The following is a 26,121-nucleotide window of genomic DNA, read 5'->3' on the forward strand; positions in this document are numbered from 1 at the left end:
GGACCTTGCGTCATTCAAAACTTTCACCACAACCCGGCCTACCCATTTTCATAATTGGGCCTAGGAAAGTCCCTGCTCATTCAGCCCCAATAATCACGACACTTGGACACGTGTACAGCAGAGAAGAGAAGTGATTCTTTCTAGCTGCTTGCCAGGTGTAGCTGTAGTAGGGGAAGCTTGAGCTGCTTCTTCAATGGCTGTGGCTATTCGCAGTGCCTCCGTCGTATTGAAGAAGAAGTTCAGTCCGCTTGACGCTCATAATAGTAGTATTTGGAGGAAGAAGAAGGGTTTCATCTGCAAGATGTCGACCAGCGAGTCACCGAACTTGAGTCACAGTATCACGCTCCCCAATAAAAAGTCCGAACCCGTTCGCATTCTAGCTGAACCCGGTGTCTCCTCTTCTGATTTCTGGTAACTCTCCCCCCCCCCCCCTTCCCCCCTTTCTTTTTTCTTTTTTGCGAGTTTTTTAATGTACCAAATATTCTAGGAATAGAGAGTAGTAGTACCTATTAATTTGCATGAGGTTGCTAGTTATTTTCTCTGTTGTTGCGATCCATATGAATTGATGAATGACTGGAATAACGTTGCGTAGTTCGAGGCAATTGAGTCGGGGAGGCGCAAGAGCAGAGCAGGCACGAGAGCTGCTTGGGCGTTGCTCAAATAAGAGGCATCTTTGCCAAATGCAGGCCTTCATGCTTACCACAGGTCTTGTTGAAGATGACATACTTCTCTCGCGATTCATATACGCCTCCGCGTCGCTTGGTTTTCCCTCGTATGCCTACTCCGTATTTTCCAACACCCACACGCACTGCCCCAGCATCTTTGTCTACAACAACATTATATGGGCTCTTTCTTCCTCCAATCCCGCTCTTGCCTTTTCAATCTTCAACTCTATTCGTCGCCTTAGCCTCAGGCCCGACTCTTATTCTTTCCCCTTTGTACTCAAGGCTGTCCTCTGCTTAGTAGATTCACCAATTGCCCTTTCCCTTGCTTCCCAAATTCACTCCCAAGCTGTTGCTGCTGGGTTGAACTCCCATCATGAAGTGGCTGCGTCCCTTGTTCGCGTGTATTCCTCCTGTGGCCGTTTGTCTTGCGTTCGGAAGCTCTTCGATGAAGTCCCACTCTCTTCCAGGTATACTTCCCTGTGGAATGCTATCCTTGCTGCTTATGCTAAGGTGGGTGACATGACCACTGCACACGACTTGTTTGAGAGTATGCCTGAAAAGGATAGGAATGTTGTTTCGTGGACTACCCTTGTTTCCGGTTACTCGCAGAAACATAATCCTAATGAGGCTGTCGCGCTCTTCCGACGAATGCAGATTCATCGTGTGCAGCCAGATGAGATTGCAATCCTGGCTGTGCTCTCCGCCTGCGCTGATTTGGGTGCTCTCGAGCTTGGCGAGTGGATCCACAACTTCATTGAAAAGCATAAGATGCATAAGATTGTCCCCCTGTGTAATGCCCTCATAGACATGTATGCTAAATCTGGCAACATAAGTAGAGCACTCCATGTGTTTGAGAATATGAAACATAAAACGGTAGTGACCTGGACAACAATGATTGCAGGACTTGCTTTTCATGGTCTCGGAAAGGAGGCCCTCCATATGTTTTCTTGCATGGAAAATGCTCAAGTCAAGCCAAATCAAGTGACCTTTATTGCCATCCTTTCTGCTTGTAGCCATGTTGGGTTTCTTGGACTGAGCCGCCATTATTTCTCCTCTATGAGGTCCAAATACGGAATTGAACCTAAGATTGAACACTATGGCTGCATGATTGATTTACTTGGGCGAGCTGGCTATCTTCAAGAAGCAAAGGAACTGGTTTCACAGATGCCTTTTGAGGCAAATGCTGCAATTTGGGGATCCCTTCTTGCTGGTGCAACAAGATACGGCAATGCTGGGTTAGCAGCAGAAGCGCTGCATCATCTAATAAAGTTGGAGCCTCATAATAGCGGGAATTATTCGCTGTTATCAAATACGTACGCTTCACTTGGTAGGTGGAGTGAAGCTCGGATGGTAAGGAAGGCTATGCGGGACACAGGTGTGGAGAAGATACCGGGTGTGAGTTTTATTGAGGTGAACAACAAAGTATATGAATTCATTGCTGGAGACAAATCAGGCATCTATTTTGTTGACATATGTGATGTCCTACATAGCATAAATGGGCAGCTAAAGATGGTTTATCATATAGTGGACAGCTAGATGTTGATGGCTGACATGGACTATTGTTCCTTTTTAGCTAGCACTCCTATCGATATTATTACTAATTACTAAAGGTTAGTATTGATGGTAACCTGACGTGTCCAAAGGCATGTGGCACTGGTGGTTTCCTCATATTTTTTAACAAAGCATTAGTTATGTGGAGTGGGATTGCTTCAGGATTTCAAAGTTCAGTGTAATTGCTTTTGATTTGTATCAAATTAGATATTGGAGGTTTCGTTCAATTAGATGCTAGGTTTTGACAAGTTCCCATGAGATGTAATGTTAGAAAATTGATAGGCACACAGTTTCTTCTTGTTATCATGCTATATAAAAAACATGTCTCAGTTGTGGTGGTTTGGTTTGGTTTTGATGTTTTCCATTGCAGGAATGCTATTGATTCCTCTTTATTCAAGCAATGGTTGCATAACTTGCAAAGTGAGACTGGGATTCTAGCTGATGGCACCTTGGCTCTGAGACAAGTTCTAATTCAGGTAATTGCATCATCAGTCTTAAAAAAGTGGATATGATTTCTGATAATTAGGCCTTGTTACGTGGTAATTTAAGTAAATGACTAACCTGTTAGTCTTCTGGTCTTATTCATGTTCTCAAATCAAAATCAACGAAACTAGTTGGACTCCTTTTGGTGTAAACAGGGTGTAGACATGTTTGGAAAGCGCATTGGGTTTCTCAAATTTAAAGCTGACATTTATGACAAACAAACGGGGAAGAAGGTATTGGATGATTTACATAATAGGTTCTATAAGCCAGTCTATGTTTCCATTTTCATGTGTTAATTTTAGCAAAGGGATATGAACTAGCAGACATTTTACCTGTTATGCTCTATATATTATTCAAAAATAGCTTCTTGTTCTTCAATATCCAAAAATTGGATTCCTGAATATGGCAAGCAATGTATTAACAGTATTTGATCCATAGGCATACCACATTCTGAGCTATGTGGTATCTAAAATGCACAACTATTAGGATCTTTTGCTTCTTACCTTATGTTCTCAGGCATCATCATTCCTCTTTTGCTTGTAATTTCTTTGCACTTGCAATCTTCAACATCTGCCTGAGGTCTCATGTAAGTCAGATTCCTATATTCATGAGATGGGTATCTCACATCCATGTGCATATAATTCCCACAAACCAAATATGCCTGGCATATTAGATGGCTGTGTACCAAATATCTCACTGTTTTATCTATCCACACTTTTTAACCTCGCACCTGATGCTGATTTCTTTCTTTATAATAAAGTAAACCGTGATTAGGTTCCAGGTATTGTATTTGCAAGAGGACCTGCTGTGACTGTGTTGATACTTCTGGAATCAGATGGTGAAACTTATGCTGTCCTTACTGAACAGGTTCTTAGATGTTGGATCCTTGCAGACAGAACTATGTTCTTTTCAAACATTTTAACTAGAGTTCCATATTATGCTTATTATTTTTTATTTATCAGGCAAGGGTTCCTACTGGAAGAATTATTTTGGAATTGCCTGCTGGAATGTTGGATGATGACAAGGGTGATTTTGTTGGCACTGCAGTTCGTGAGGTCTGTCTCTGTCTCTGTCTCTGTCTCTCTATACAATTCTCTTCATGGCTTAGTTGTGCCTCTGACAGGTTGAAGAGGAGACTGGCATAAAGTTAAAACTTGAAGACATGGTTGATCTCACTGCTTTCTTGGATTCTTCAACAGGATGCAGATTTTTTCCCTCACCGGTATACCTTAAGCATTCTGCATCGACCTTATTGCTTTATTGGTTTTGCAAATAAATAATTTTGTCGCTTGAAAAAAGAGCTAATAATGCATCTACTGCTTTATAGTTGTGCAATAATTTAGTTTGGTATTTTGAGCGTGTTATTGTACTTTTAGATTTGCATTTACCAATCAGTGAGCATTCAATTCAATTTCTGGCTGTGGTTCAATCTAACAGTATTTGATAATCCTCGCTTATGGGTCTTATTTACTTATATTAAACTGTAGTTTATTCTTAGCTCATGAATTTTGTTATATGCACGACTTAATTTCCACTTTTTAAAAAATATAAAATAACAAAGTAGATTTTTAATTCACGAACTTCTGAAATTATCTGGATACTGGAATCATAATTTGTGCATTTCACATATAAAGTTTGCTCTCATTACTTCATTAGGGGGTGATCTTTTCACTTATTTTAGGGAGGGTGTGATGAAGAGATCAGTATCTTTCTGTACCGAGGGCGTGTTGACAAAGAGATCATCACACAGCTACATGGGAAAGAAACCGGCCTTCGTGATCATGGGGAGCTGATTAAGGTACGTGTAGTACCATACAAGAAACTGTGGCGCACCACGGCAGATGCCAAGGCTTTGGCGGCTGTTGCACTGTTTGAAATGGTTACCAAGGAGGGGCTATTGCCTCCTTCACCAACCTAGCTTAGTAGCCTTTCTTGGTATACTGCTTTAGAAAACATAAAACGAACTAGGTAAAGAGCTTGTAGAAAGAATTTGGTTATCGTTGCCTTTTGTATGCAGTGGAGCAACGTCGTACTTTGGAGGGTTTTTTTTTTTCCCCCGAATTGAATCAAGTTCCTCTAAAATGAAAAATTGAAAATCTAATTACCCTTGAATCAATGTAATGAGACTTGTACTTATATTCAACGGTAATCAATTTTTTATTTTATTATTTTATAACTTTTCTCACTTTATATTTTTTTTAATCTATATCGAGCCAGTTATGCGAATTATTGTCACTTCGTAATGTACCTACTCTTTTATATATCTTGAAGACCAAAAAGCCACCCTCTGTAAAGTTTGCTTACTCTTAAAAAGGTGATCATTCTGGCACACCGTAACCAAAATGGACATGTTGACCAAATAAAACAAATCTCAGAAAATGAGGAGTTAAAGGCTTTGCTGCTATGATTGTAACTTGCTCACTATAACACAGCAAATCACTCGGGTTCAGTAGAATGAAGAAAACTAAAAGCAAATGGCAAAAACATAGAAGTTAACCAATCATGCTATTACAATACTGATGTACCTACTCTTTCAATGTTTTTAGCACAATACGGAGTTATTTTCTTATATAATTTGCTTATCCAAATCACAAAGGCACTCCCATCCTCGAGTCCTTAAACAAAAACTATATATTACCTTTCTTCTTTTTTCATGAAAAATAAAGGTTTTGCAGTAATCTTTCTACATCTTTCCCAGAAAACCTGTAGCATTCAAGGATCTTGAAGAGTTACATGAGATGTGCACGGATTGACTCAATTGAGTGAATACACTCTGTAGTTTGTGACTACTCAATGCACTGCCATAGTCCCATGATTACGCCTAAATATATTGCCTCATAACCCCACTAATATGATGGGCACGAAGAAATTATTTGAGTACCTAACCTTTATAAGTGTATAATTTATTATGAAAAATTGAAGTATAAGCTCACAGAATGTTACAAACTTACAATGATGCACTAACCCACAAAACGTGACAATAGTGTACAAACCCTAAAAAGCATAAAGGACTACAGGGTGAAGAGGCATCTGAATCACAATCCGTTGGTTTTCACTTTTCAGGGAATTACTTTTATATGGATTCAGACCTTGCTTGTGACAAAATCTCTGTCACTTGCCTCCCAAATGGTGGTGCCATCACATGTACAGAGTTTTTTGTAGTTCTCTCCCACCCCTGCACTTCTGGCGATTACAGCAGCAGCTATACCATGTTCTGATTTGTTTTCAGTTGCATATACAACCACTGATCGTCCAATAAGATCACCTACCTTGAGCTTTTCTTTGACCCCAGTGTAGAAGGCTTCGCCCTTTTCGTTAGCTTCTAATGTTCCCAGGTCGCCAAGTGGCTGAGGGTCAAACCAAGCAACTTACATTAGTGTTTACAAATATCTATATATCAGTTGTTAATCATTAAGAGATAAAGGTTTATGCCAAATATCAAGAAAAATATATGTCCACAGGTCATGTAAAAAGCAAACCTGTTTAGCATCTTCCCCGTCTGTTGGATTGTATACTTTACCAGTGCTAGCTGCACCTCTAGTCAGGTCCCCATACTCATTAATGGACCAACCATGCTTTCCTGGTGACAAACCACTGAAGTTGGCTTCAATCCTAGCTAGTTCCATGTTTACTTGAGCTAGGCGAACAACTCCAAAAATGTCTGGACCTTTGAATTCAGAAACAGCGGCAGATATTAAGAAGTCTGTAAAGCAAAAGAGAGATTTGGTTGAATCAAAACTGATGTCACAGCTGAAACAACAAAAAGGAAAGTAAAACATTGTTGGAAATTCCATTAATTGGACTAAGTTACTAATAACAAATTCAATGACAAGATTATTAAATGCAAGGAGATCTAGAGACCTCACACGACAAAATAAGATCATCTGCAAGCCATTCTAGTGAATAGGCATAGAAAATGATCCAGCATGGGAGGATCATCAAGTTTAGCAGGCATTATATTTTCTTAAGGAAACAAACTTGGACAGATGTTTACAACTGACAATCCTACTGTTCTGCTATATGTCAATTCATCAGTTTTCTTCATTTTCTTGTTTTGCTTTTAATCTTGTAGTTTTCTTTATTTTCACAAAGAGCTATTGATAATACATGTATTACAAAAGGTACAATAGCTCCCATTTCATGTATGAATAAAATGTCTAAACAAAACAAAAATAATATTTCTCAAAAATAATAACTTCTTTTAATACAACAATAACAAAGCCTTCCCCCATTGGTTAGTGGTTACATGGAGCAAACAATGCCATTACATCCCATCATAAACAATATCTATAAATAAGTCATTCAAATCAAGATCACATAAGATCTATATCTTCAGAAAAAAATTTTCAGAACAAAAGAAACTGATAAAGAATAGAAACGTTATTGGAGACAATAGTGTCCCAGATAAGATCATTTCCAATAAGATCATTTTCAATCATCAACCTCTTAACATATATATCTACAGAAAATGGGGTTTAGCAAACATATAAAATTAAGTCTTTAGTGCTACTGCCAAATTGTTAAGAAACTGTGTAAAGTGAGAGCCAAGTCTTCTAATGCATGCTCTAGTTCATTAGACTATGAATTCAAAGGAGGTAAAGACAAATACAGGCCAAACCTAGTGTGTCATGAAAATGGAAGCATTAACAATCCTATCAACAATAATGAGGGATAGAAGATGCGCCCCCAATATAGATGTATCAAGATCCATTTTTTCACCTGATCTAATAAGGATTGCTCAGGGTTGAGCCTGATAGGCAGAACAGTTGATCATATCCATCAACATACTAGCATCATTTCATAATTATCTTATTCTACTACCCTTCATAATAAGAGGTATTATTGTAATTAGAAGTTAATTGAAGTTTGTTATCAGTAGTTACTAGTTCAGAAGTTGGTTTCTCCAATATTCCTAAAGGCCTAAGGGTTTAGGGTTCATGCACAAAAAAATTACTTGACGCAAAACTGGTCATACTCATTATACTTGTTACTCAATACTCATCAAGTAGAATAAAGTGATAAAATTTCCACTGATAAATCATAACCAAGCGAGAAATCTACTAGCAAACCTTCAGGTGTTCCCTGTCCGATTAATCGGGCTTTTCTACCAGTCTGTTCCAAAGCTTCAGTCATGGTCTTCACTGGAGTCGAACCACGAATCCTAACTACCTGATTGCTCAAGTCCACCTCTACATCCTTCACTCCTGCAGAAAGTTGACAAGACCAGTTTGACATAAATGATGAACACTCCAGTGTAGGATGCCATAACTGAAATTTGTGAACTGATATATCTAAAATGAAAATGCATTTAGTAGTATATCCGTAGAAAAAAATAAATTCCAATTCATTAAATTACTCCAAAATCCAAACAGGTTGGTCACTTGTGAATAGAAATTAATTGCACTAGCCGATCCAGAGGTTCAAAGAAAACATTCATCAGAACAGAACACGTACCATTGATGGTCTGCAACTTGTTTTTAACAGCATTAACACAACCTTCACACTTCATATCCACCATGTACTCCGTCTACACCAAATCAGAAGATCGGACAAATTAACTAAACCAATTCCATTACAAAGAATCTATTCCCAATCCCCTATAATAATAATAATAATAATAATAATAATAATAATAATAATAATAATAATAATTAGCTGAAGGATTAACCTTAGCTGAACCTAGACGAATAGATATCTATCCAAATTTGCAATTGCACGGATGCTAATACAAGAATAGAGAGAGATAGAGAAGATAATGAAACTGACCAGTAACTCCGGCAAGGAAGAATGATGGTTCTGTAAGAGAGAGATATAATGAATAATCAATAATTAATAAGTAAGAAGAGGAAGATTCTAGAGAGATATTAAAAAGGGGGAATACCTGAGAAGCAGTGTTGTGGTCCATTTGGAGAGGGGAGGGCGGGGCAGCAAATGTTTTAACGAGGCCGAATCGGTTGGGGTTGAGAGAGAAGGGTGAGTTTGGCGATTTGGAAGATTGAGAAGGAGAAGAAGAAGTAGAAGAGGATAGAGAAGAAAAGGCGAAAGCAGCAGGAATAGCAGATGCAGCAATAGCAGTGGTAGTGGTAGTTGCCACTGTTCTCAGAAATGCCATATTCATAATTGATTATTCTTTTTCTTTATGTTCGCTGTCTCATACAACTATGCTTACGGCCTTGCAGGTTTACTCATCTCTCTCCTCCTTACCACTTCTAGATTAATCCACATTCCACAGCTTTCCTTCCATTCCATTCCATTCATTTTTTTTCCTGTTTTTTATTTATTTTTCACCATTTTGTTCTTTCTTTTCTTTTTTCCACTTTCAATTCAATCTATATTTTTCTTCTTGGGTAGAGTTTTGGTGACGACTCTTGGTTAAATTTTGCTATTTACACCCATATTAAGATTTTTTGAAAAATAATACTGTAATTGATTGCCAACATATTTATCAGGAGTGCTATGGGCAGCAATTTTTTTATTTTGTAACCATCAATTGGCTATCAATAGTGTTTTTAATGGTGTGAAATTATATTTAATGGTAGAAGATTACTCACTTTTTTTTAATGGTTAAGTGTTCACGACAAAATACAAAAGTTGCTGGTTCCTAGACTTTCTCTTATCAAAATTTTAAAATACATTTATTCAATATAGTATATTAATATTCTTTCGGTTGTTATGTTTAGTAATTTGTAAAATATACGTATAATAAAATTCTCCCTAATATGTAGTTTTTCTTAACTAAATACTCTTCTAATTTCTAAAGAATAAAGACACTTATTGGATATCAAAATGAAAACTTTTGAAGTTGTTTACTTTTCCATAAATTTAATTTTCTTTTTTGCCCTTTTTAACTTTTTTTTTATTAGTGCTTTCAGAATATTTGATATATACAAGAATCAAAGAGAAAATATTTCAACATATTTAAATTAATTAAACATGAAATAAAATTAAATAAATCATAATTTAACTAAATATTTCAACGAATATATATTAACACATATAAGTAAAATAACTAGTTTGACTAACTGGTAAGTTGGTGAGAGACAAAAGACTACTAAAAAAATTTTAAGTGAAGAGATTGATAATAAAATAAAAAGTTAATTATTATATTATTCTAATGTTTTGAATTCAACCAAAAGAATTTTTGGAGTTATTTCAAGAATTCTCCTCAAGTTTTTGCAAATTCGCCCATGCACGTGAACGACCTATTTGATGACCAATTTATAAATTATTTTTTTGTGAAGCAATTTTTTTTTTTTGGTGACTTTTGTGAAGCAATTTGTTTTTATCAGATTTTAACTAATTCAATCGATTAATTATTTATTCGATTTAATATTTTAACAAGGCCGATTATATCGGCTGAATAGTTTTTCAGTTTTTTTTTTTTTTTTTTGGTGACGAATAGTTTTTCAGTTAAACCAATGGATTCTCTGATTTTAATAACTATTGTATTAATATTAAATACTTTTTGTTTTTCAAAAGGAAAAGTATATAGAACCAAGAGGTTACCAGCCAAAAACTAAACAAAACCACATTAATTTATATTAATTATTAATTTTAAATTTTTTAAATTTAAAATTTAAAAAATTTAAAATTGATTAAATAAACGTAATTAAAACCTATAAAAAGCATTCCTCCTCTCTCTCACATTAACCTACCCACCTCCAACAATCACACACAGACCTTTTTCTCTCACCAATGCTGCCTAAAACGCCGGCGACTTCCATTCTCTCCGCGACGCCCTCAACAAGCGCATCTAAGACAACTGCTTCAACACGAAGTCCACCTTCGACTTACCTGGCATTGATTACCTGGCAGCTTCCATGAGCCCCAACAATGAGTCAATTGCAACGAGTGTTATTGTCTCCGGTGGCTACGAAGATGATATGGACGAAGGAGATGTCATAATCTACACTGGACAAGGCGGGTAGGCCATGAATTATAAAAAAAACATTCATTTAATATAAAAAAAAATCTTAATACTTAACAAAAGAAATATTCAGCTATATTTTAGCAAAAATAATTAAATATTTATAAAATTTTAAAAAAATATGAAATTCTTAAAGAAATAGAGACATTCACATTTGCAATACAAAAAAATTCGAAAAATATATAAAAGAACACACATTTAGTATGAAAAAGAAACATTCTAATACTTAGCAGAAGAAACATCCATATATATTCACTCGTAGAAATTTTGGATTCACCCAAAGGTATTTAGCTGATTTTTAGCTAATACCCTTCTGGTTCCCTAGCATTGTTGTTTTCAAAAAGAACTTTTATCTTTAGTTTCACTTTACTTTGTGAATTTTCTTTTGCACATTTTTTAAAGGGCAAAAAACTAGAATAAACCAAGGGAAGTTGCAAATTACCTAAATGAGCCAAAGTGAAATTCGTTTCTGCAATTAGCCAAACCCTATATTTATATAATTCGAACCAGTGTGGTTCGAACTCTATTCATGAGTAATTCGAACCAGGGTGGTTCGAATTACTAAGAGAGAAATTCATTCAAGTAAATCGAACCAGGGTGGTTCGAATTACTTGGGAGGAAAACGTAGCACATAATTCGAAACAAGCTGGTTCGAATTATATGGGGAGACGCTGCATCAAGTAATTCGAACTAGGCTGGTTCGAATTACACAAACTGAATTCGAACCAGTCCGGTTCGATTTAGTGGTAGACAGTGCAGTATATATATGGTTCTAAACGTGAGTTGCTCTCATAGAGGGTGTAATATGGCTAGTGAGGAGAGTTTTGTGGTTTTGGTTCACCATAGAGGATCCATTAAGAGGAAAACTCGCTCCGGTGTAAAGTTTACAGATAAGGATCCTCTCTGTATTGTTGTGAAACCAACGACGAGCTATGATGATCTTGTTAGATCTGTGCTGATGAAACTTGGTCTGGAAGGTGCGAAGCGAGTGAAGAAGTTTTTCTATCGCATTCCAATCACTGTCTTGCAGGATACGGTGAAGTATGATTGCTTCACGATTGGTAGTGATGAGGACCTGCAAGTCATGTTTCTATGTCGGAGGCAGTTTCCCGAGGTGAGGACACCAGAGTTGTTGGCAAAGTTGGTTGATGTGGTATCCAGCTCAGGGGGTTCGAACCGGAATGCCACCACTGAAGCAGCGACAGCCGGTTCGAGTTCCAGGCCTGCCAATGCTTCTTCGTCCGTCCCTGTGTACGAGCCAGCGGTCGAACCAGTCGCCTCCCCGTCTTTTGCTGTTGATCTGAATGATGGAGTAGGCAACGTGGTAGGATCAGTTGATATTCTGCCGAACGCTTTACAGGGAGTTCCACCGATTGGCGTCGGAGACGGAGTGTTGGGTGATGTAGAGGAGGACGACGTCGAGCCGGATATGATTGAGGATGACAGCGGCGACGAGGTTGGAGCGACTGAGCCTGCATTGGTAGTCGGTGGTTCTAGTTCTGGCACACAGCAGTATCCACCACATTTTTCCTCTTTTGACCTAGATGCCATGAGGCAAGAGGGTGTTTCAGGGCACTCTGTTGGATTCGGAGCTAGAGATGCTGAAGGGACTGCTGGTTTGACAGAGTTCCAGGTTGGTCAGCAATTTCAGGATAAAGACGAGGCCCTGTTAAGTGTGAAGACTTACAGCATCCGGCGAGGGGTACAGTACAAGGTTGTGGAGTCTGATCATCGCCGTTATGTGGGCAAGTGTTCTGAGTTTGGGAATGGGTGCACATGGTTGATTTGACTGAGTCTGCGGAAGCGCAAGGGCATTTGGGAGGTCAAGCGGTACAATTGACCTCACACTTGTCTTGCGACCTCCATCTCGAGTGACCACAGGAGCTTGGATTATCATGTGATTTCCGCGTTCGTTATGCCAATGGTTAGGGCTGATGCATCCGTCAGCGTCAAGGTGCTCCTAAATGCCACGGCAGCACACTTCGGGTTTAGGCCGACTTACAGGAGGGTCTGGATGGCGAAGCAGAAGGCAATTGCCCTCGTATACGATGACTGGGATGAGTCATACAACGAGCTCCCCAGGTGGGTTTTGGGAGTCCAGTTGACGATGCCCGGTACTGTTGCAATCCTACGGACGAGCCCCGTTCGAGTTAGTGGACAAGTAGACGAGTCTCAAGCTTTTTTTCACAGACTTTTCTGGACGTTTCCACCGCTCATCCAGGCATTTCGCCATTGCAAGCCCTTAGTTAGCATTGACGGGACCCATCTGTATGGGAAGTACGGGGGTACTTTGCTCATCGCGATTGCACAGGACGGGAACTCCAACATTCTACCCGTTGCATTCGCACTAGTAGAAGGTGAGAATGCAGAGTCTTGGTCATTCTTTCTCTCCCACCTTAGACAGGCATAACGGCATAAAGGCTGCGCTTGAGGCTCCGGACGGAGGTTGGTTACCTCCATCTGCATACCGTGCATTCTGCATTCGACACGTAGCGGCTAATTTTGCCCTTACCTTCAAGGGCAAGGATGCACGTAGGCTTCTAGTGAATGCCGCATATGCCAAGACCGAGGTTGAGTTTGATTACTGGTTTGATATTCTTTGGTCTGAAGACCCGGCGATGTGTGAGTGGGCGAACCGGATTGATTATTCCTTATGGACTCAGCATCGTGACGAGGGACGGAGATTCGGTCACATGACGACGAATATCTCGGAGTGTGTGAACTCAATCCTAAAGGGTGTCAGAAACCTCCCTGTATGCTCTTTGGTGAAGGCAACATATGGAAGGCTTGCGGAACTCTTTGTTCGCAAGGGTAGAAAGGCTGAGGCCCAGATGGGAATCGGACAGCAATTCAGTCAGTACTTGGTGAAGTGTATAGAGGCCAACTTGAAGAATTCGCGGTGCTTCACGGTGACTTTGTATGACCGGGATAACTCCGAGTTCACCGTAGCCGAGACCACTCCGACGGGCTCTTTCTCATTGGGTACCTACAGAGTATCGCTTGCGTCCCGGACCTGTGACTGCGGGTACTTCCAGGCACTTCATTTCCCGTGCCAGCACGCACTTGCATGCTGCGCCTACTCACGGGTTACCTGGTCCTCTTATGTTCACAGCGTGTATCAGATTAGTTCAGTGTTCAGTGTGTACCAGATGGGATTCACACCGCCGATACCGGAGGGATTCTAGCCACCTTACGACGGGCCAACCGTGATCCCGGACCCTGCCAAGAGGCGTGCGAGAGAGGGTCGTCCGAGATCCACTAGGATACGGACGAATATGGACGAGGCAGATCCGAATCGGCCAAAGAGGTGTGGCCTTTGTCGCCAACCCGGACACACCCGCAGGAGTTGCCCACAGCTTGGAGGACCGTCTCACACGGGGGGCCAGTAGTAGCGATCTTGTTATTGTTAGTGTTTATTGATTTTATTTTTCCTGTTACGTGTTATGTAAGATGACTTATGTAATCTGTTTATGTTTTTACCTTCTAGTAATGAAAAAGTTGCATCTGAATTTGAATATAGCTAGAAATCCCATGACTGCAAAAGTTGATAACTAAAGTGTTATATGATTCATTGATAATACATAGTCACTAATCCACTAAGTAAATACCAGATTTTTAAGTACAAAAAGATGAGGAAACAACAAGGAAAAATAGCTCTAAAGTAACAACAGTAATCCACATCGGTCTGGTACATGAGTGAACCCTAACGTCCAAAATACATGAAATGTAAATCATCTAAACAAGTGGGAGCCTGTCCCACAACGACGGGGAACCCGTGGCCTCTGACCTCTGCGGATAAACGGCTCCTCATCCTCTATCTCATCTGCGTCCTCATGCGGGGCAGGCTGTGCGGGTGGCGTAAAATGGACAGGTGCGGCAGACGGCCCGGCGACAGACTGTGATGCAGCGGTGTAAGCGGAATGTGGGGTACCTCCCAAACCAAACTGGTCACCAACAGGTGTCGTAGCAGGCTCGTTCAAATCAACATCTAAGGGTGCCTGCGTGCCAGGGGTCTGAGGACGCCTCCTGCCCGGCTCGTCCTCCTACATGATAGCCGAAATCTCCGCTAGAAACCGTGGACTGCCGAAGTCCGCATCAAGCGTATCTGCCCCAAGGAAGTCCTGCCACTGTGATCCGGGAATAACCCATGGAGTACCGTCCTGCTGAGGCTGGTCGTCGGTGGGTACTCCAACAAAGTAATGTCCAAAAGGACCGGACCCAAGTCCAGCGTCACTAGGCTCAGCCCCGTCACCCATCCCTGAGCCATACCACTCACCTCCGTGCACCCCATCCTGGGTACTACCACCAGCAACTGAAGCCGCCCCTGCACCATCCCCGCCCTCGGGCCCATGCTGATCATCGTCATCGTCCTCAGGGTCAGGTGCAGCGGCATGAACCGCAGCACGCCCTCTACCTCTGCCAGGATGATGTCGTCGTCGACCCCCAGCGGGGCCGGCGTCGTCGCCAGCCTCCATAGCACGCTCAAGCCACCCCCAGTCACGCTGGTTACGACGTGTGCCCACGCGAGCTCTCCTATCAACCCGCCTTTTGTCCGGCACGTCGTTAGGCCGATCCATCTCAGGTACTCGCCCAGCTCCCCGCTGTGAGGCCTCAACAGGAATAGCAACGGCTCTCGGATCGCCCAACTGCGGATCCGGAGACAAAAACCTCTTCCCGTGCTGACTCCACCAATCCAAGAACTGATGCGACGGACCAGGGTCAGCAACAACATCGAATCTCAGCACGCTCTCCGTACGGTCGTCCCAATATTGATGCCACTTCTGCAAATGGGACGGGAACCATCGATCGCCGCCTCTGCCGTCCTTCGACATCAGAAAGTCGATGTTCAGGGCGGCCTGTGGACGGGGCTGCACCCCTCCAAACTGCGGAAGAACCCTGTCTACCTGATGCCACTCTATGACGGCAAAGTAGATAAGCGATGTAACAGACCGCCACAGCACCATATGCCGAGGCTCCAAAACCTCAGGATGCACGACCTGAAGTACGTCGGGGCTACTGTACGGCATCCAGATAAACTGCACCCAGAACGATACAATGTCAGGGCAACTCGTGATCCCAACTCGTAAATCGTGGTTAAATAAAAAAACTTATTAAGTAACATACTGACCTCTCTATCCTGCAACCGGTCTATCCAGAGCCTCCACGTCTGAACTCTAAGACCCTTCTCGCTACTGGAAGGGATGTAACCTGACCACCTGCGACATGCACATGTGTTACCGCTACTTATATGTGTGCTTAGGGTATCCAATACATTATGAATGAACACGCGGTTATGTGTAGTAAATTGAAATAGACAAAGATTAGTAAAGTACCTCGAGGCCAACGGACAGCTGAACATCTCAAATCCTGCAGGCCTAAACCGAGGAAATCGCCAGAAAATCCATGACTGAAGTAGCTGAAGTGGGCCCGCTAGCTTGTTAACATTTCTGTTCGCCACACGGCACATGCACCGGTACAACCATGCCAGTGCTGCAGAACCCCAGCTGTAGGTCCCCATCTCCTCCAGCCTAGCTACAAACGGAAGCCATCTGATGTGAAGCGGTTGCCCGACTTTTCCGCAAAAAGCTGCGTGCCCAACAACATCATGATGTACGCACGGGCATAACGACGCACAGTATCCTCATCAGCTCCCTCCGGGCACTCACCAAACGTCTCCTGAAACCAGTTGCAGTTGACCGCGTACTTCTGAACCTGGCTAGGAGGAGGTACCACTCCAAGCAACTCCTCGAACCAAACCTAGGCTGGACGGCCACCCTCGATGTATATATGGAACTCTGATAGGCAGCCGCTGACGTAACGCCCGTCCACTGGCAAACTCAGCTGGTATGCCACGTCCTGCAGTGTGATCGTGCACTCTCCGAACGGCATATGAAACGTGTGCGTCTCCGGACGCCATCGCTCAACAAACGCACTGACAAGGGCCTCGTCCAACCGGAACCATCTATCGTTCAGCCTTGCAAGATGGTAAAGACCAGCCATCTACAGGTACGGAACGTATCTGTCATCCAGGACCATGCCCTGCTGCCGCCGCATGCTTCTGATGCATCACTGAGGCTGCGGAAGAAATGAACCGCATTATTAGAACCAGGTTAATTACCGGTGACAAACATAATCAACACGATAATTGATAAACCAAAAAATCTTACTATGTATAGCCGCTTAAAAATCCAAGAACGAGAACCATTTGCATAAGAAACTTAAATTAGAAACCACCATAGGCTACTGACATGAAAGGTCTAACATTATAAAACCACAACTAAACCGCTTACATAAACCACTAACATAAACCACTAACGTAAACCGTTAACGTAAACCGCTTACATAAACCACATACATAAACCACTAAGATAAACCACTAACATAAACCACTAAGATAAACCACTAAGATAAACCACCAACATAAACCACTAACAAAAACCACTAACATAAACCATTAACAGAAATCACTAACATAAACCACTAAAATAAACCACCAACTAAACCAACATCTAACCCGCATGCCAAACCACTAACTCACATATACCGGTAAAACAAAGTTATTTCCGTACTAACCTCTTCGTTGATGACCCCAGCTATATGGGCGACTCCGTCCAAGCGATATAACCGTGCCGGATCGTCCCCCATGAGCAGAGTATTCCGTTCAGGTCTTTCTCGGAGAGAATCTGGGTCGTTTTCTCTGAGATTTGGTGGGGCAGGAGAAGGTGAGAATGGTTCGAATGAGGCTGATTCGAACTCCTTATATAGCCCAATCACTAGTAATTCGAACCAGGGTGGTTCGAATTACTAACAACCTAGCTTAAGCGTAATTCGAACCAGGGTGGTTCGAATTACATGATGACCTCATTTACCCATAATTCGAACTGGAGTGGTTCGAATTACTTGCATTCCTAGTTCGAACCAAGCTGGTTCGATTTACTTTCAATTTTTTCTTTGAAATTCGAACTGCTCTGGTTCGATTTATTTGAAGATGAAGTTCGAACTAGCCTGGTTCGAATTACATAAAAATATGATCTGGCTCATTGCTGTATCGATTTTCATTTTGGCTCATATAAGTAAATTTGGATTGATGTTGGCTTATTATAGTATTTTGCCCTTTTTTAAATATAACTAGACTTTCTTAAAAGATTAAGACGTATTTAAAAAAATTGTATTCTTAGGAATATTATTTTCAAAAAGTGAAAAATAGTATAATTGAGTATTATACAAAAAAAAATTTGTTTCTTTAGTGCAACAAATAGTTGGAAATTATTTTTAATAAAATAATGACTATGAGTTCTAATTTATCTTTTTAATTATTCTCCGAATACTTAAGTAATTACAAAATTAAATATATGTATTCTTTTTTAACACAACAAAAAAGTAAAAATTCAAAACTTTTTTATTTAGATTGAAAAAGTTAAGATGAAATAAGAAAAATTCTTTGACAAGAAACATAATAATTAAATAATTAATAATAAATTCATATTTTATTTTTCGTTTCTTCGTATATCAATCCACCTTTTTTTATGGGAATAAAATTTTATATTCCACACAAAAAGTTACTCTTAAAAATAAAATACTTTAAGAAATAAATTTTTAAAATTTTTAATAATCATAAAAATAATATATTTCCTAAAATGGATATATCGATAAAGTATATTTGTATAATGTATAGGACGTTGACCTCAGTCAATTCATCGCGGAAGGGAGAAAAATTTGTTACATATTTCCGGGATGAGTCTGATAATAATACCATTCATAAATCATTAATAACTATGATGCAATCAGAAGAAGCACAAATAGGTCTATGAACTGAATTTTTCTCTGCCTCGCTCCCTAAACAAATGTACTCAAATTGAATCAGGGGTTTCCAAATTAATTTAGAAAAAACAAAAAAAAGAACCCGATCGCAATCGAATAGCTGACTAGCCAACATAGAAAAATACATAGATATTAAATCGAATATATGGCGGTTTTCCAAGGGTAACCCCCTTTCCTTCTCTAGTTAAACAACATAGATGCCCAAAACAAGGCTAAGAAAGAAAATCCAGTTACTGCAACTCTTGCTGCACTTCCTTTGTCACTTCCGGGTGTAGCTGCAAGGGTAAACATGTACTTTTATTAGATAAGTTAGAATAATGTAATTAGCAGCTTCTGTGGGTCGATGAATGTTTTGTTAGATTGTGTATTTTTATGCGGAGTCTGAAATGCAAATTTTGAAATATTTATTTTTTTTATTATCTTTTATTTTTAATAAAAATTTCAATTTTTTAATATTTAAAAATATAACTTATATATTTAAATTTTACACGTTTAAATATTAAAAAAATAAATTAAAACTCTTCGTTGTTACTCATCATTCTAGTTACTACTTATATTTTAAGTCTAATTTAGATAAATAACTTAATTAATTTGAAAAAAAACACATAAACAATAAATATTTATATTAAAAATAATTTATTTAATTTTTTAATTCTAAAAATATTTATTTTAAATAAAAAATAATAAAAAAAGTTTTATTATAAAAAATTATGTTTTAAACTTTTTTATAAATATTTAAATAAATTTTTAAAAAATTATACTAAATATTAATATTATAATTCTTTATAAATTAAAAATTAAAAAAAAATATTTATAAACCTATCCAAAATGTGCTTATAATGCACTCTTCATCGTTTAGTCTATTTCAGCTCTAATTTGAGGTCAAGGGACACCTTTGACAATAGCCCAAAATCTTGTACGCGCAATAAAGGCTAATAGTTATTTGAATACTCTGTTCTTTCAAAATTAACATACGCGTAAACTCAGATTAAAGAAATTCAAAATTGGTGGGAACGGAAAAAATAAGATTAAAGAAATTCAAAATTGGAGGCGCAGTTACGAGTTTTTCCCGACCTAATTTGGCGTTTTTGTTTCATTTTTATTTGTTCTTTTTGTCTTTGTATTTCTGTTTTAAAATTCTGTTAGGATTTTATAGCTCTACTTTATTGTATTGAATTCTTTTGTTCAAAAAAAAAAAAAATGATTAGCTGGCCTTTTTGATAAGAGACAAATTCGAAGTGACAGATTTTGGTTTCTCTTTCTTACCCTTTCCCCGGGTAATCTAATCGAATTGGCCGTGTATTTATGCATAGTCGTCATGATTAAGCAATCGGTACAGAAATTAAATGTTTTCCTTATTTTAGTTTATCAAATTGAGGAACTGCTTACCTGGTGGAGTTGTCGTTGAAGATGAAGATGGAGATGGAGCTGATCCTAATAACGAAAAAAAATAATAATAATGATAATTAATAAATGTAAGAAGAATATAATATTTAACAAAATCGGAAATTTGTGGATACATAAAACCAAAAAAGAGTTTTTAATTATTGATACCACAACTACTTCACAATAAAGAGAGTTCACAAAAACATGGCCTATTATTCGTTGACTCATAACAGGGACAAAGACCAGGAAATCAAAATCAAATGTATATTTCAACAATAATAATAAAAAAAAAAAAACAATAAAAGTTAGATGATCATAATCTGTCACTTACTAATTAATCAAAGATCTTGCCTACCAGTAGTGGACTAGCGGTGGTGTTGTCAGAGCTTGTGACAAAACAATTTTCCTTTTTATCTCTATTGAAAATTGAATACTAACTCTTTCACTAAGAATTTGACTAATTCGCCACAAAGTCAGCGAAGAAAGCCAAAAGTACTAGTATTTAGATCTAACAAAAAAACGGGGGATAAAAAAGTAAATTTGGCAAAAATAAAGAAGTGTACCTTTGCAGCTGTTGATGCCTTGGGTGATACCGCAGTGACGACTAAGTTCAAGAGCCTGAGTGACGTTGATGTGGAAACTCTCAAGCAAACCGGGAGTATTGAAAAGGTTGCAGAGGCAGGTTAGTTGCGTCGCAACGGTTTGTTTGAGTGGCGTGCAGCAAGAACTTGGTGGCTTCGTTGAGTTCAGGTAATCGGCACATGGAATCAGTTGAGAAGCACAAGAGTTGTCACTGCTGCTTGATGCTGCCTCACTCAAACCCATCATGCCACTCATCATTACTACCACCAACACCAAACCAAACATAGAAACATGCATCTTGCTCAGACTCATTTTTTCAGATCTTCTGGGTTTCTTTTTCTTCTGTTTTGGTTGGTAAGTATTCGCTTAATTGCTGGGCTTGCTACTGTATGAATGTGAAATGAATTTACTTATAGGTGCAATTGCCTGCCTAGGTAGCCAAATTTATTTAATTCAGCTTTTTGGTGCGTTGAATAGGCCCACGTTCTATCCTGCGCGTGACGGCGTGACTTCGCTGCCTTTTTCGTTAAGAATTTTATACGTTAAGAATTTTATACTAATAGGGAAAATTAAAACCACCTTACATGTGTTTTACTTTTATAAATTTGTGAAAAAAAAATAGTGAGAATAATAAAATTTTGGAGTAAAGTAATTTATTTTATTTTTTAATTTATTAATAAAATAGTATGTTTATACAAAAATTAATTATTATATATTTTGTGTATATTTATATATGTTTTTTAACATATTTTTAATATATATTTCATATTTTGCATAAATAACTAATTAGTATTTATTGTTTTATATACTTTTCCTATAGTTATTTTATTAAAAATTTAAATTTATTGCTAGTGCATGTTTATGTAATTCACTTTTGTTTCTAATATTTACAATCAGTTTTAATTAACATTTCATATTTCATTATTTTATAACATGAAGATAATTTGGGATGGTTTAGCCAATGTGCTGAATTGGACAACACACTGTTTTCTACAAATATGTGGTGTTTTTCTTCAACTGTGCTCTTTTATTTATTAATTTTTCCATGATTTTCTTTTTCAAAGGTGTGAACTAATCACAAAAATAGAATAGCGAGTATTACACTTAACAATCCAAAAATATCAGAGGGATTAAAGGGTCATACATTCTCCAGCATGAGGCCAGAACGCATCCAACCAACTAAATGATAGCTTCTGATATGTGACAAAATGAGCTGTATTATCATTATTCAGCCAGTGATCCGTTGGCCATAATGTATTTTATATGGCTAAAATTCGATATGCTGTAATTAATTCCAGTTGAAAAATACATAGGCAGTTTTAGTTAAAACACGAGTTTCAGTTATTGTAATAACACATAAATGTTATGGTAAAATACATAAATTTGTTATAAAATATATATATTTTATTTTCTTCTTTTTCATCATCCTTCTTCTTCTTTTATTAATGCAAAATAATTTATATGTCTTTCTATGTTTTTCTTTAGAAATAAAAAATAAAAAAGAATTAGATTTTAAAATAAATTGTACAAAAAAAATCTAAAAAAAAATAAAAAATTGAAAAACATTATTTTGAGCTATGTGCGAATTTTGAGAGAAAAAAAAAAGAGAAAAAGGAGAAAGACTTTGTTATAAAAAAAAAAAAGAAAAAATGATAAATAAATTCTTGACCTTTTAATCTGCAGACATTTAAGTTTTCAAGGATTTGAAAATACATTTAAGTTCCTAATCTGTTTAAAATCTGGACATATCGATCCCTCATGTTCACTTGGGTCTGTCAAATCCAATGAAAATATCAAACGTGACTCCCGTTGTACTGACCTGGTTGATACGGTTGCACACACATGAGAGAGTTTTAATACAAATTTAATACAAATCAACCACTCATTTCTTAGGTCATGCACCTTCCCTTCCTTTTCAGATTCTGCCATCTTCCTCGGACCCTCGCTCCTTCAATCCCTCTCCTCACCAACTACCATTGTCCCATTGTCACTGCCATGTCAGAGGCCGGACAAACTACCAATAGTGCTAGTCGTTCTTGGTTCTTCGCTGCTTGCTACTTCATTCTTCTCCAAGCTAGACTACCTCGTTCTTCACCTTTGTTCTGCTTCTCTTGGACTGCTGATTCTGGTCTCCTTGCCTAGTAACATAGAAGGTGTAATTTGAGAACTTTTCAGCAACCTCAGACATTGATCGCCCATTTTTCTGTCACTTCTTTACAAGCACGTCCACTACTTCCATTTCTGCATTTATAGGTTATAATCAAGCACAATCTAAATCATGCTTCAAAATCTGGTTATTATCAAACATGCTCAAGGTTATAATTAAATTCAATAATCTAAATCAAAGTCCAAAAATTATATTATAATAAAACACACTTAAAATCATATTTTAAAATATAGTTGTAATCAAACACACTCAAGGCTATAATTAAATTTAAGAATCCAAGTCAAAATTCAAAAATCATATTATAATAAAAACATAGTCTAAATCATGCTTCAAAATGCAGTTATAATCAAACACGTTAAAAATAATAATCAAACTCAAGAATCAAAATAAAAGTTCAAAATTCAAATTATGATTAAACTCGCTCCAAATCATAATTCAAATTCCATTATAATTAAATATCAAGACCTAATAAATCAAAGTTCAAAATTATATTAATCAAACCCATAGAGAATTGGAGACTATAACCACTAAATAAACTAGCTCCATATAAACCATAAAGAAAAATTCTAAACCAAATAAGTGGTATTAAATTTAGTTTTTAAATGTAGTTTTTTTGGTATGGCAAATCTCTCTATAGATGTCAACAAGAGAAATTTGCAAAGGAGTATAGTTATGATACCTTCAAGGTTTATCCGAGTTGTACTCATCTTTCTTCTTTGTCTCCTTCTCCTTATCCCGAGCTTGATAAGGTGGATTTTGTCTTGGAGTTGGTTCTTTAAGTCGGGAATTCTTTTCCATGTTGATGTACTTTTCTGCTCACTCCTGTACTTTGTACAGGAAAGTCGGATGTCGCTTTGATATGGAGTGAGAAAATGGGCCTTCTCTGAGGCCGTTGACTAGCCCCATTATTACATCTTCTGTAGATAGATTTTGAATTTCCAAGCAAGCTTTGATAAATCTTTCCATATAAGCTTCGAGAGTTTCTCCGAACTTTTGTTTGACCCATAGGAGACCAGGAGCGTACTTGACTTTATCTTTCTAAATTGAAAATTAGGTAAGAAACTTTCTTGCAAGGTCATCGAAACAAGTGACCCGACCTAGGTGGTAAGGTATCTAACCACTTCATCGCGGCTTTGATTAACATCATCGGGAGAGCTTTGCAACAAGTCGCATCGGATGCATCAACCAAATACATTCGACTTTTAAGGTTACTGAGATGGTGTCTCGGGTTAGTCATTCCATCATAGAGGTCCATGTCAGGCCTTTTAAAACTCCTGTGAACCCTAGCCCGCATGATCTCTTCTATAAACGGATCTTCTCCACTGAAAGGACTTTCCTCTCAATCTGCATGATTGCTCCGATTTCGAAAGTCGGCTTCTAATTTCAGAAGCTTTTATTCTAATTCTCTTTATCGTCGCACCTCCCTTCGCAAGTCTTTTTCATCTTCTCTTTGTCGCTCTATCTTCTGCTCGAGTTGCTCTAATCGGCCGTGATGCCCGTGTACGAGTTCTATGATTACTATTGGGTGCAGGGGTTCCTCATTCTCTGGCGGATGTATTTCTAAATTGATTCTCTTTGGTTGAGGGTTTCCCGATCCCTCCCCATTAGGGCCATGATGAATCCACGTTTTATGGTATTTATTTGCTCTATTTGGGTGGATTTCATCAACTTTTCTTGCACTTATCCATTGAAATAGCTTAGTTTTGTGATTTCTTCCTATATTGTGCTTGAAAGTGAAAATATGCTCTTTAGGCCTTTTAATTGCTAAATTTTATTCACTTTAATCCTATTTGATGCCTTGATGTGTTTGCTAAGTGATCTCAGGTTTCCAAGGCAAGTATGGGTTGAAGAAGTGAGAAAAAGAGCATGCAAAAAGGAAGAAACCATGAAGAAATGGAGTTTGGAAGTACGGGTGGGTGTGAATTTCGCTAGGTGATGTGTACGCGTGACCCGAGTCACGTGAGCTCATTAATGCAAATTGCTAGGGGCGAATTCTGAGCCTCCAAAACCCAATCCAACTCATTTCTAAAGCTATTTCAACCCCAATTCAAGTGGAAGCAAGGGGGGCAATTAGGTTTAGCTTTTCTATGCTTTTCTCTTAGTTTTCTAGAGAGAGAAGCTCCCCCTCTCTCTAGAATTAGGTTAGGTTTAGTTTAAATTCCTTTAATTTCAGTCTTTAATTCTTGTTTTAATGTAGTTTTCTTTATGTTTTCATGCTTTCTTGTCTTTATCTTCTTTATTTCTCTTGTTATTTTCTTTCTTTTGTCATTTTTATTTTTATGGATACTCTTGTTAATTTTAATTTTGATTAATGCAAATTTATGTTTTCATGTTAATTGTTGCTTCCTTTAGTTGTTGTTATCATTTTCTTGCTTTTGGTAGTTAGATTTTATTCTTTATGCATTTTAATATTATTTTATTCTCATGCACACCAAGTATTTGACAAAATGCTTGGCTTAGCTTTTACATATTTTTTCTTCACTTTTGGCTTGGTATTGAGGACTTTAGTGCTCCTTGAGTCATTGATTTCCATTCTTGTTTAATACATTAGAGTAGTTAGTTGATTTGGTTTTCCTTACTCTAAGTGACCCATTAATAGTGTTGACTAGGACTTAGGGATTGGAATCAACTATGCCTATTTGATTTATCCTCGATGTAGGGTTGACTAAGTAGGATTAACTCTTCATAATCATCATGTGTTTGTGGTCAATGGCTAGGATAGGTAACCTTAACTCCCAATCCTTGCCAAGAGGTTTCTTGCATTTGAATTTTCCTTTCTTTGCATTTAATTGCTTTGACTCTTATCGCTTTGACTTTTAATTCCTTGCATGTTTATTTAATTGCTTTCATTTAATTTCTTGCATGTTAAGTTACTTTCTTGCTATTTACATTTCTTACTTCTCTTGCAATCAATCATAGCCAATAATCTTAGCACTTCATTTGCAACTCCTAGGGAAGACGACCCGGGAGTCTAATACTCTCGGTTATTGTGTTTTGATTGTGACATCCTTTGAATTAACATTTGATTATGATAATTTATTGTTGGTTTGGACTATGCTACTAACGAATTGATTCTTATTTTGATTGATTCTAAACTGGCAAAAAAAAATTTCTCTTTTCAAATTTGGCGCCGTTGCCGGAGAGTTGCAATGGTGTAAAGTTTTTGGCTATTGTAAATATGTTAATATGTAAATAACTTGCTTTTTGGTTGTCTTTTGTTTTTGTTAATGGTTAGGATTTGGTTCTCGGAGGACATTAGAGATTCAAGCATTGGTGGGGAAGTCAAGCACAAGCCACCATAGCAAGGGCTCTCCGAATTTTTTAACTTAAAGACAATAAATAAAAGTGTTTGGTAACATGTTTCTAACTCTCCCTCTCTTTTAGCATTTGTTTGTTGAATTTTTGCTTTTTTTAATTAGCTTAGTTTGGTAGAATTTTTGCGTTGATCTTGCATTTCTAGGGTAGAATAAATTTTGGGGTTGGAAAAGCTGTTTTGGATGTCATGTTTGGTGCCTTAGAGCACTAAAATTTTTAAGAAA

General features: G+C 38.0%; 4 protein-coding genes across 15 annotated transcripts; 1 reads left to right on the forward strand and 3 right to left on the reverse strand.

Annotated features, from left to right (window-relative positions):
• Window positions 1-4,872, forward strand: LOC112721361 (nudix hydrolase 14, chloroplastic). Of its 10 annotated transcripts, none has more exons than XR_011867570.1 (8): window positions 81-411; window positions 593-2,275; window positions 2,587-2,692; window positions 2,831-2,932; window positions 3,474-3,566; window positions 3,662-3,754; window positions 3,823-3,921; window positions 4,381-4,872. XR_011867570.1 is itself a non-coding variant. In XM_025772429.3 (7 exons), exons 1-7 carry the CDS (start codon window positions 194-196, stop codon window positions 4,615-4,617), a joined length of 924 nt encoding a protein of 307 aa, XP_025628214.1. In that variant the 5' UTR covers window positions 1-193; the 3' UTR covers window positions 4,618-4,872. The 10 variants fall into 10 exon arrangements, 4 of the variants coding, with proteins under 4 accessions (XP_025628214.1, XP_025628213.1, XP_072063004.1 ...); XR_011867569.1 differs by having other exon boundaries at window positions 2,855-2,932; window positions 3,460-3,566; XR_011867568.1 differs by having other exon boundaries at window positions 2,855-2,932.
• Window positions 4,873-5,571: 699 nt separating this feature from the next.
• On the reverse strand, window positions 5,572-9,062 carry LOC112721363 (copper chaperone for superoxide dismutase, chloroplastic/cytosolic). Of its 3 annotated transcripts, none has more exons than XM_025772434.3 (6): window positions 8,581-9,062; window positions 8,466-8,495; window positions 8,154-8,226; window positions 7,769-7,903; window positions 6,179-6,402; window positions 5,572-6,046 (listed from the first exon to the last, which is right to left on the reverse strand). In XM_025772434.3, the coding sequence occupies exons 1-6, from the start codon at window positions 8,815-8,817 to the stop codon at window positions 5,783-5,785; spliced, it is 963 nt and encodes a 320-aa protein (XP_025628219.1). In that variant the 5' UTR covers window positions 8,818-9,062; the 3' UTR covers window positions 5,572-5,782. The 3 variants fall into 3 exon arrangements, with proteins under 3 accessions (XP_025628219.1, XP_025628218.1, XP_072063005.1); XM_025772433.3 differs by having other exon boundaries at window positions 7,769-7,990; window positions 8,581-9,059; XM_072206904.1 differs by having other exon boundaries at window positions 7,769-7,981; window positions 8,581-9,011.
• Window positions 9,063-14,158: 5,096 nt separating this feature from the next.
• LOC112721367 (serine/threonine-protein phosphatase 7 long form homolog) lies at window positions 14,159-18,222 on the reverse strand. Its single transcript, XM_025772439.2, has 4 exons — window positions 17,200-18,222; window positions 15,960-16,701; window positions 15,755-15,842; window positions 14,159-15,662 (listed from the first exon to the last, which is right to left on the reverse strand). Exons 2-4 carry the CDS (start codon window positions 16,142-16,144, stop codon window positions 14,670-14,672), a joined length of 1,266 nt encoding a protein of 421 aa, XP_025628224.1. The 5' UTR covers window positions 16,145-16,701; window positions 17,200-18,222; the 3' UTR covers window positions 14,159-14,669.
• Window positions 18,223-18,361: 139 nt separating this feature from the next.
• On the reverse strand, window positions 18,362-21,827 carry LOC112721368 (non-specific lipid transfer protein GPI-anchored 7). The gene is made up of 3 exons (XM_025772440.2): window positions 20,397-21,827; window positions 19,837-19,881; window positions 18,362-18,722 (listed from the first exon to the last, which is right to left on the reverse strand). Exons 1-3 carry the CDS (start codon window positions 20,725-20,727, stop codon window positions 18,628-18,630), a joined length of 471 nt encoding a protein of 156 aa, XP_025628225.1. The 5' UTR covers window positions 20,728-21,827; the 3' UTR covers window positions 18,362-18,627.
• Between the last annotated feature and the right edge of the window lie 4,294 nt (window positions 21,828-26,121).

This window comes from Arachis hypogaea, chromosome 11 (genome assembly GCF_003086295.3).
Source record: "Arachis hypogaea cultivar Tifrunner chromosome 11, arahy.Tifrunner.gnm2.J5K5, whole genome shotgun sequence".
Classification (NCBI taxonomy): domain Eukaryota; kingdom Viridiplantae; phylum Streptophyta; class Magnoliopsida; order Fabales; family Fabaceae; genus Arachis; species Arachis hypogaea.

Bases quoted from the DNA above. Each gene is read 5' to 3' on its own strand.
- LOC112721368 (XM_025772440.2), bottom strand. From the start codon at position 20,727: ATGAGTCTGAGCAAGATGCATGTTTCTATGTTTGGTTTGGTGTTGGTG. The intron at 19,882-20,396 runs GTACACTTCTTT...TTTCGTTATTAG, and splicing joins AGGCATCAACAGCTGCAAAG to GATCAGCTCCATCTCCATCT. The intron at 18,723-19,836 runs GTAAGCAGTTCC...TTACCCTTGCAG, and splicing joins TTCAACGACAACTCCACCAG to CTACACCCGGAAGTGACAAA.
- LOC112721363 (XM_025772433.3), bottom strand. From the start codon at position 8,817: ATGAATATGGCATTTCTGAGAACAGTGGCAACTACCACTACCACTGCT. The intron at 8,227-8,465 runs GTCAGTTTCATT...GATTTGGTGTAG, and splicing joins CTTCCTTGCCGGAGTTACTG to ACGGAGTACATGGTGGATAT. The intron at 6,047-6,178 runs GTTTGCTTTTTA...TTTGACCCTCAG, and splicing joins ACGGGGAAGATGCTAAACAG to CCACTTGGCGACCTGGGAAC.
- LOC112721361 (XM_025772428.2), top strand. From the start codon at position 194: ATGGCTGTGGCTATTCGCAGTGCCTCCGTCGTATTGAAGAAGAAGTTC. The intron at 3,567-3,661 runs GTTCTTAGATGT...TTTATTTATCAG, and splicing joins ATGCTGTCCTTACTGAACAG to GCAAGGGTTCCTACTGGAAG. The intron at 3,755-3,822 runs GTCTGTCTCTGT...TGCCTCTGACAG, and splicing joins TTGGCACTGCAGTTCGTGAG to GTTGAAGAGGAGACTGGCAT.
- LOC112721367 (XM_025772439.2), bottom strand. From the start codon at position 16,144: ATGGGGACCTACAGCTGGGGTTCTGCAGCACTGGCATGGTTGTACCGG. The intron at 15,843-15,959 runs GTACTTTACTAA...TGCATGTCGCAG, and splicing joins AGCTGTCCGTTGGCCTCGAG to GTGGTCAGGTTACATCCCTT. The intron at 15,663-15,754 runs GTCAGTATGTTA...TTCTGGGTGCAG, and splicing joins ACCGGTTGCAGGATAGAGAG to TTTATCTGGATGCCGTACAG.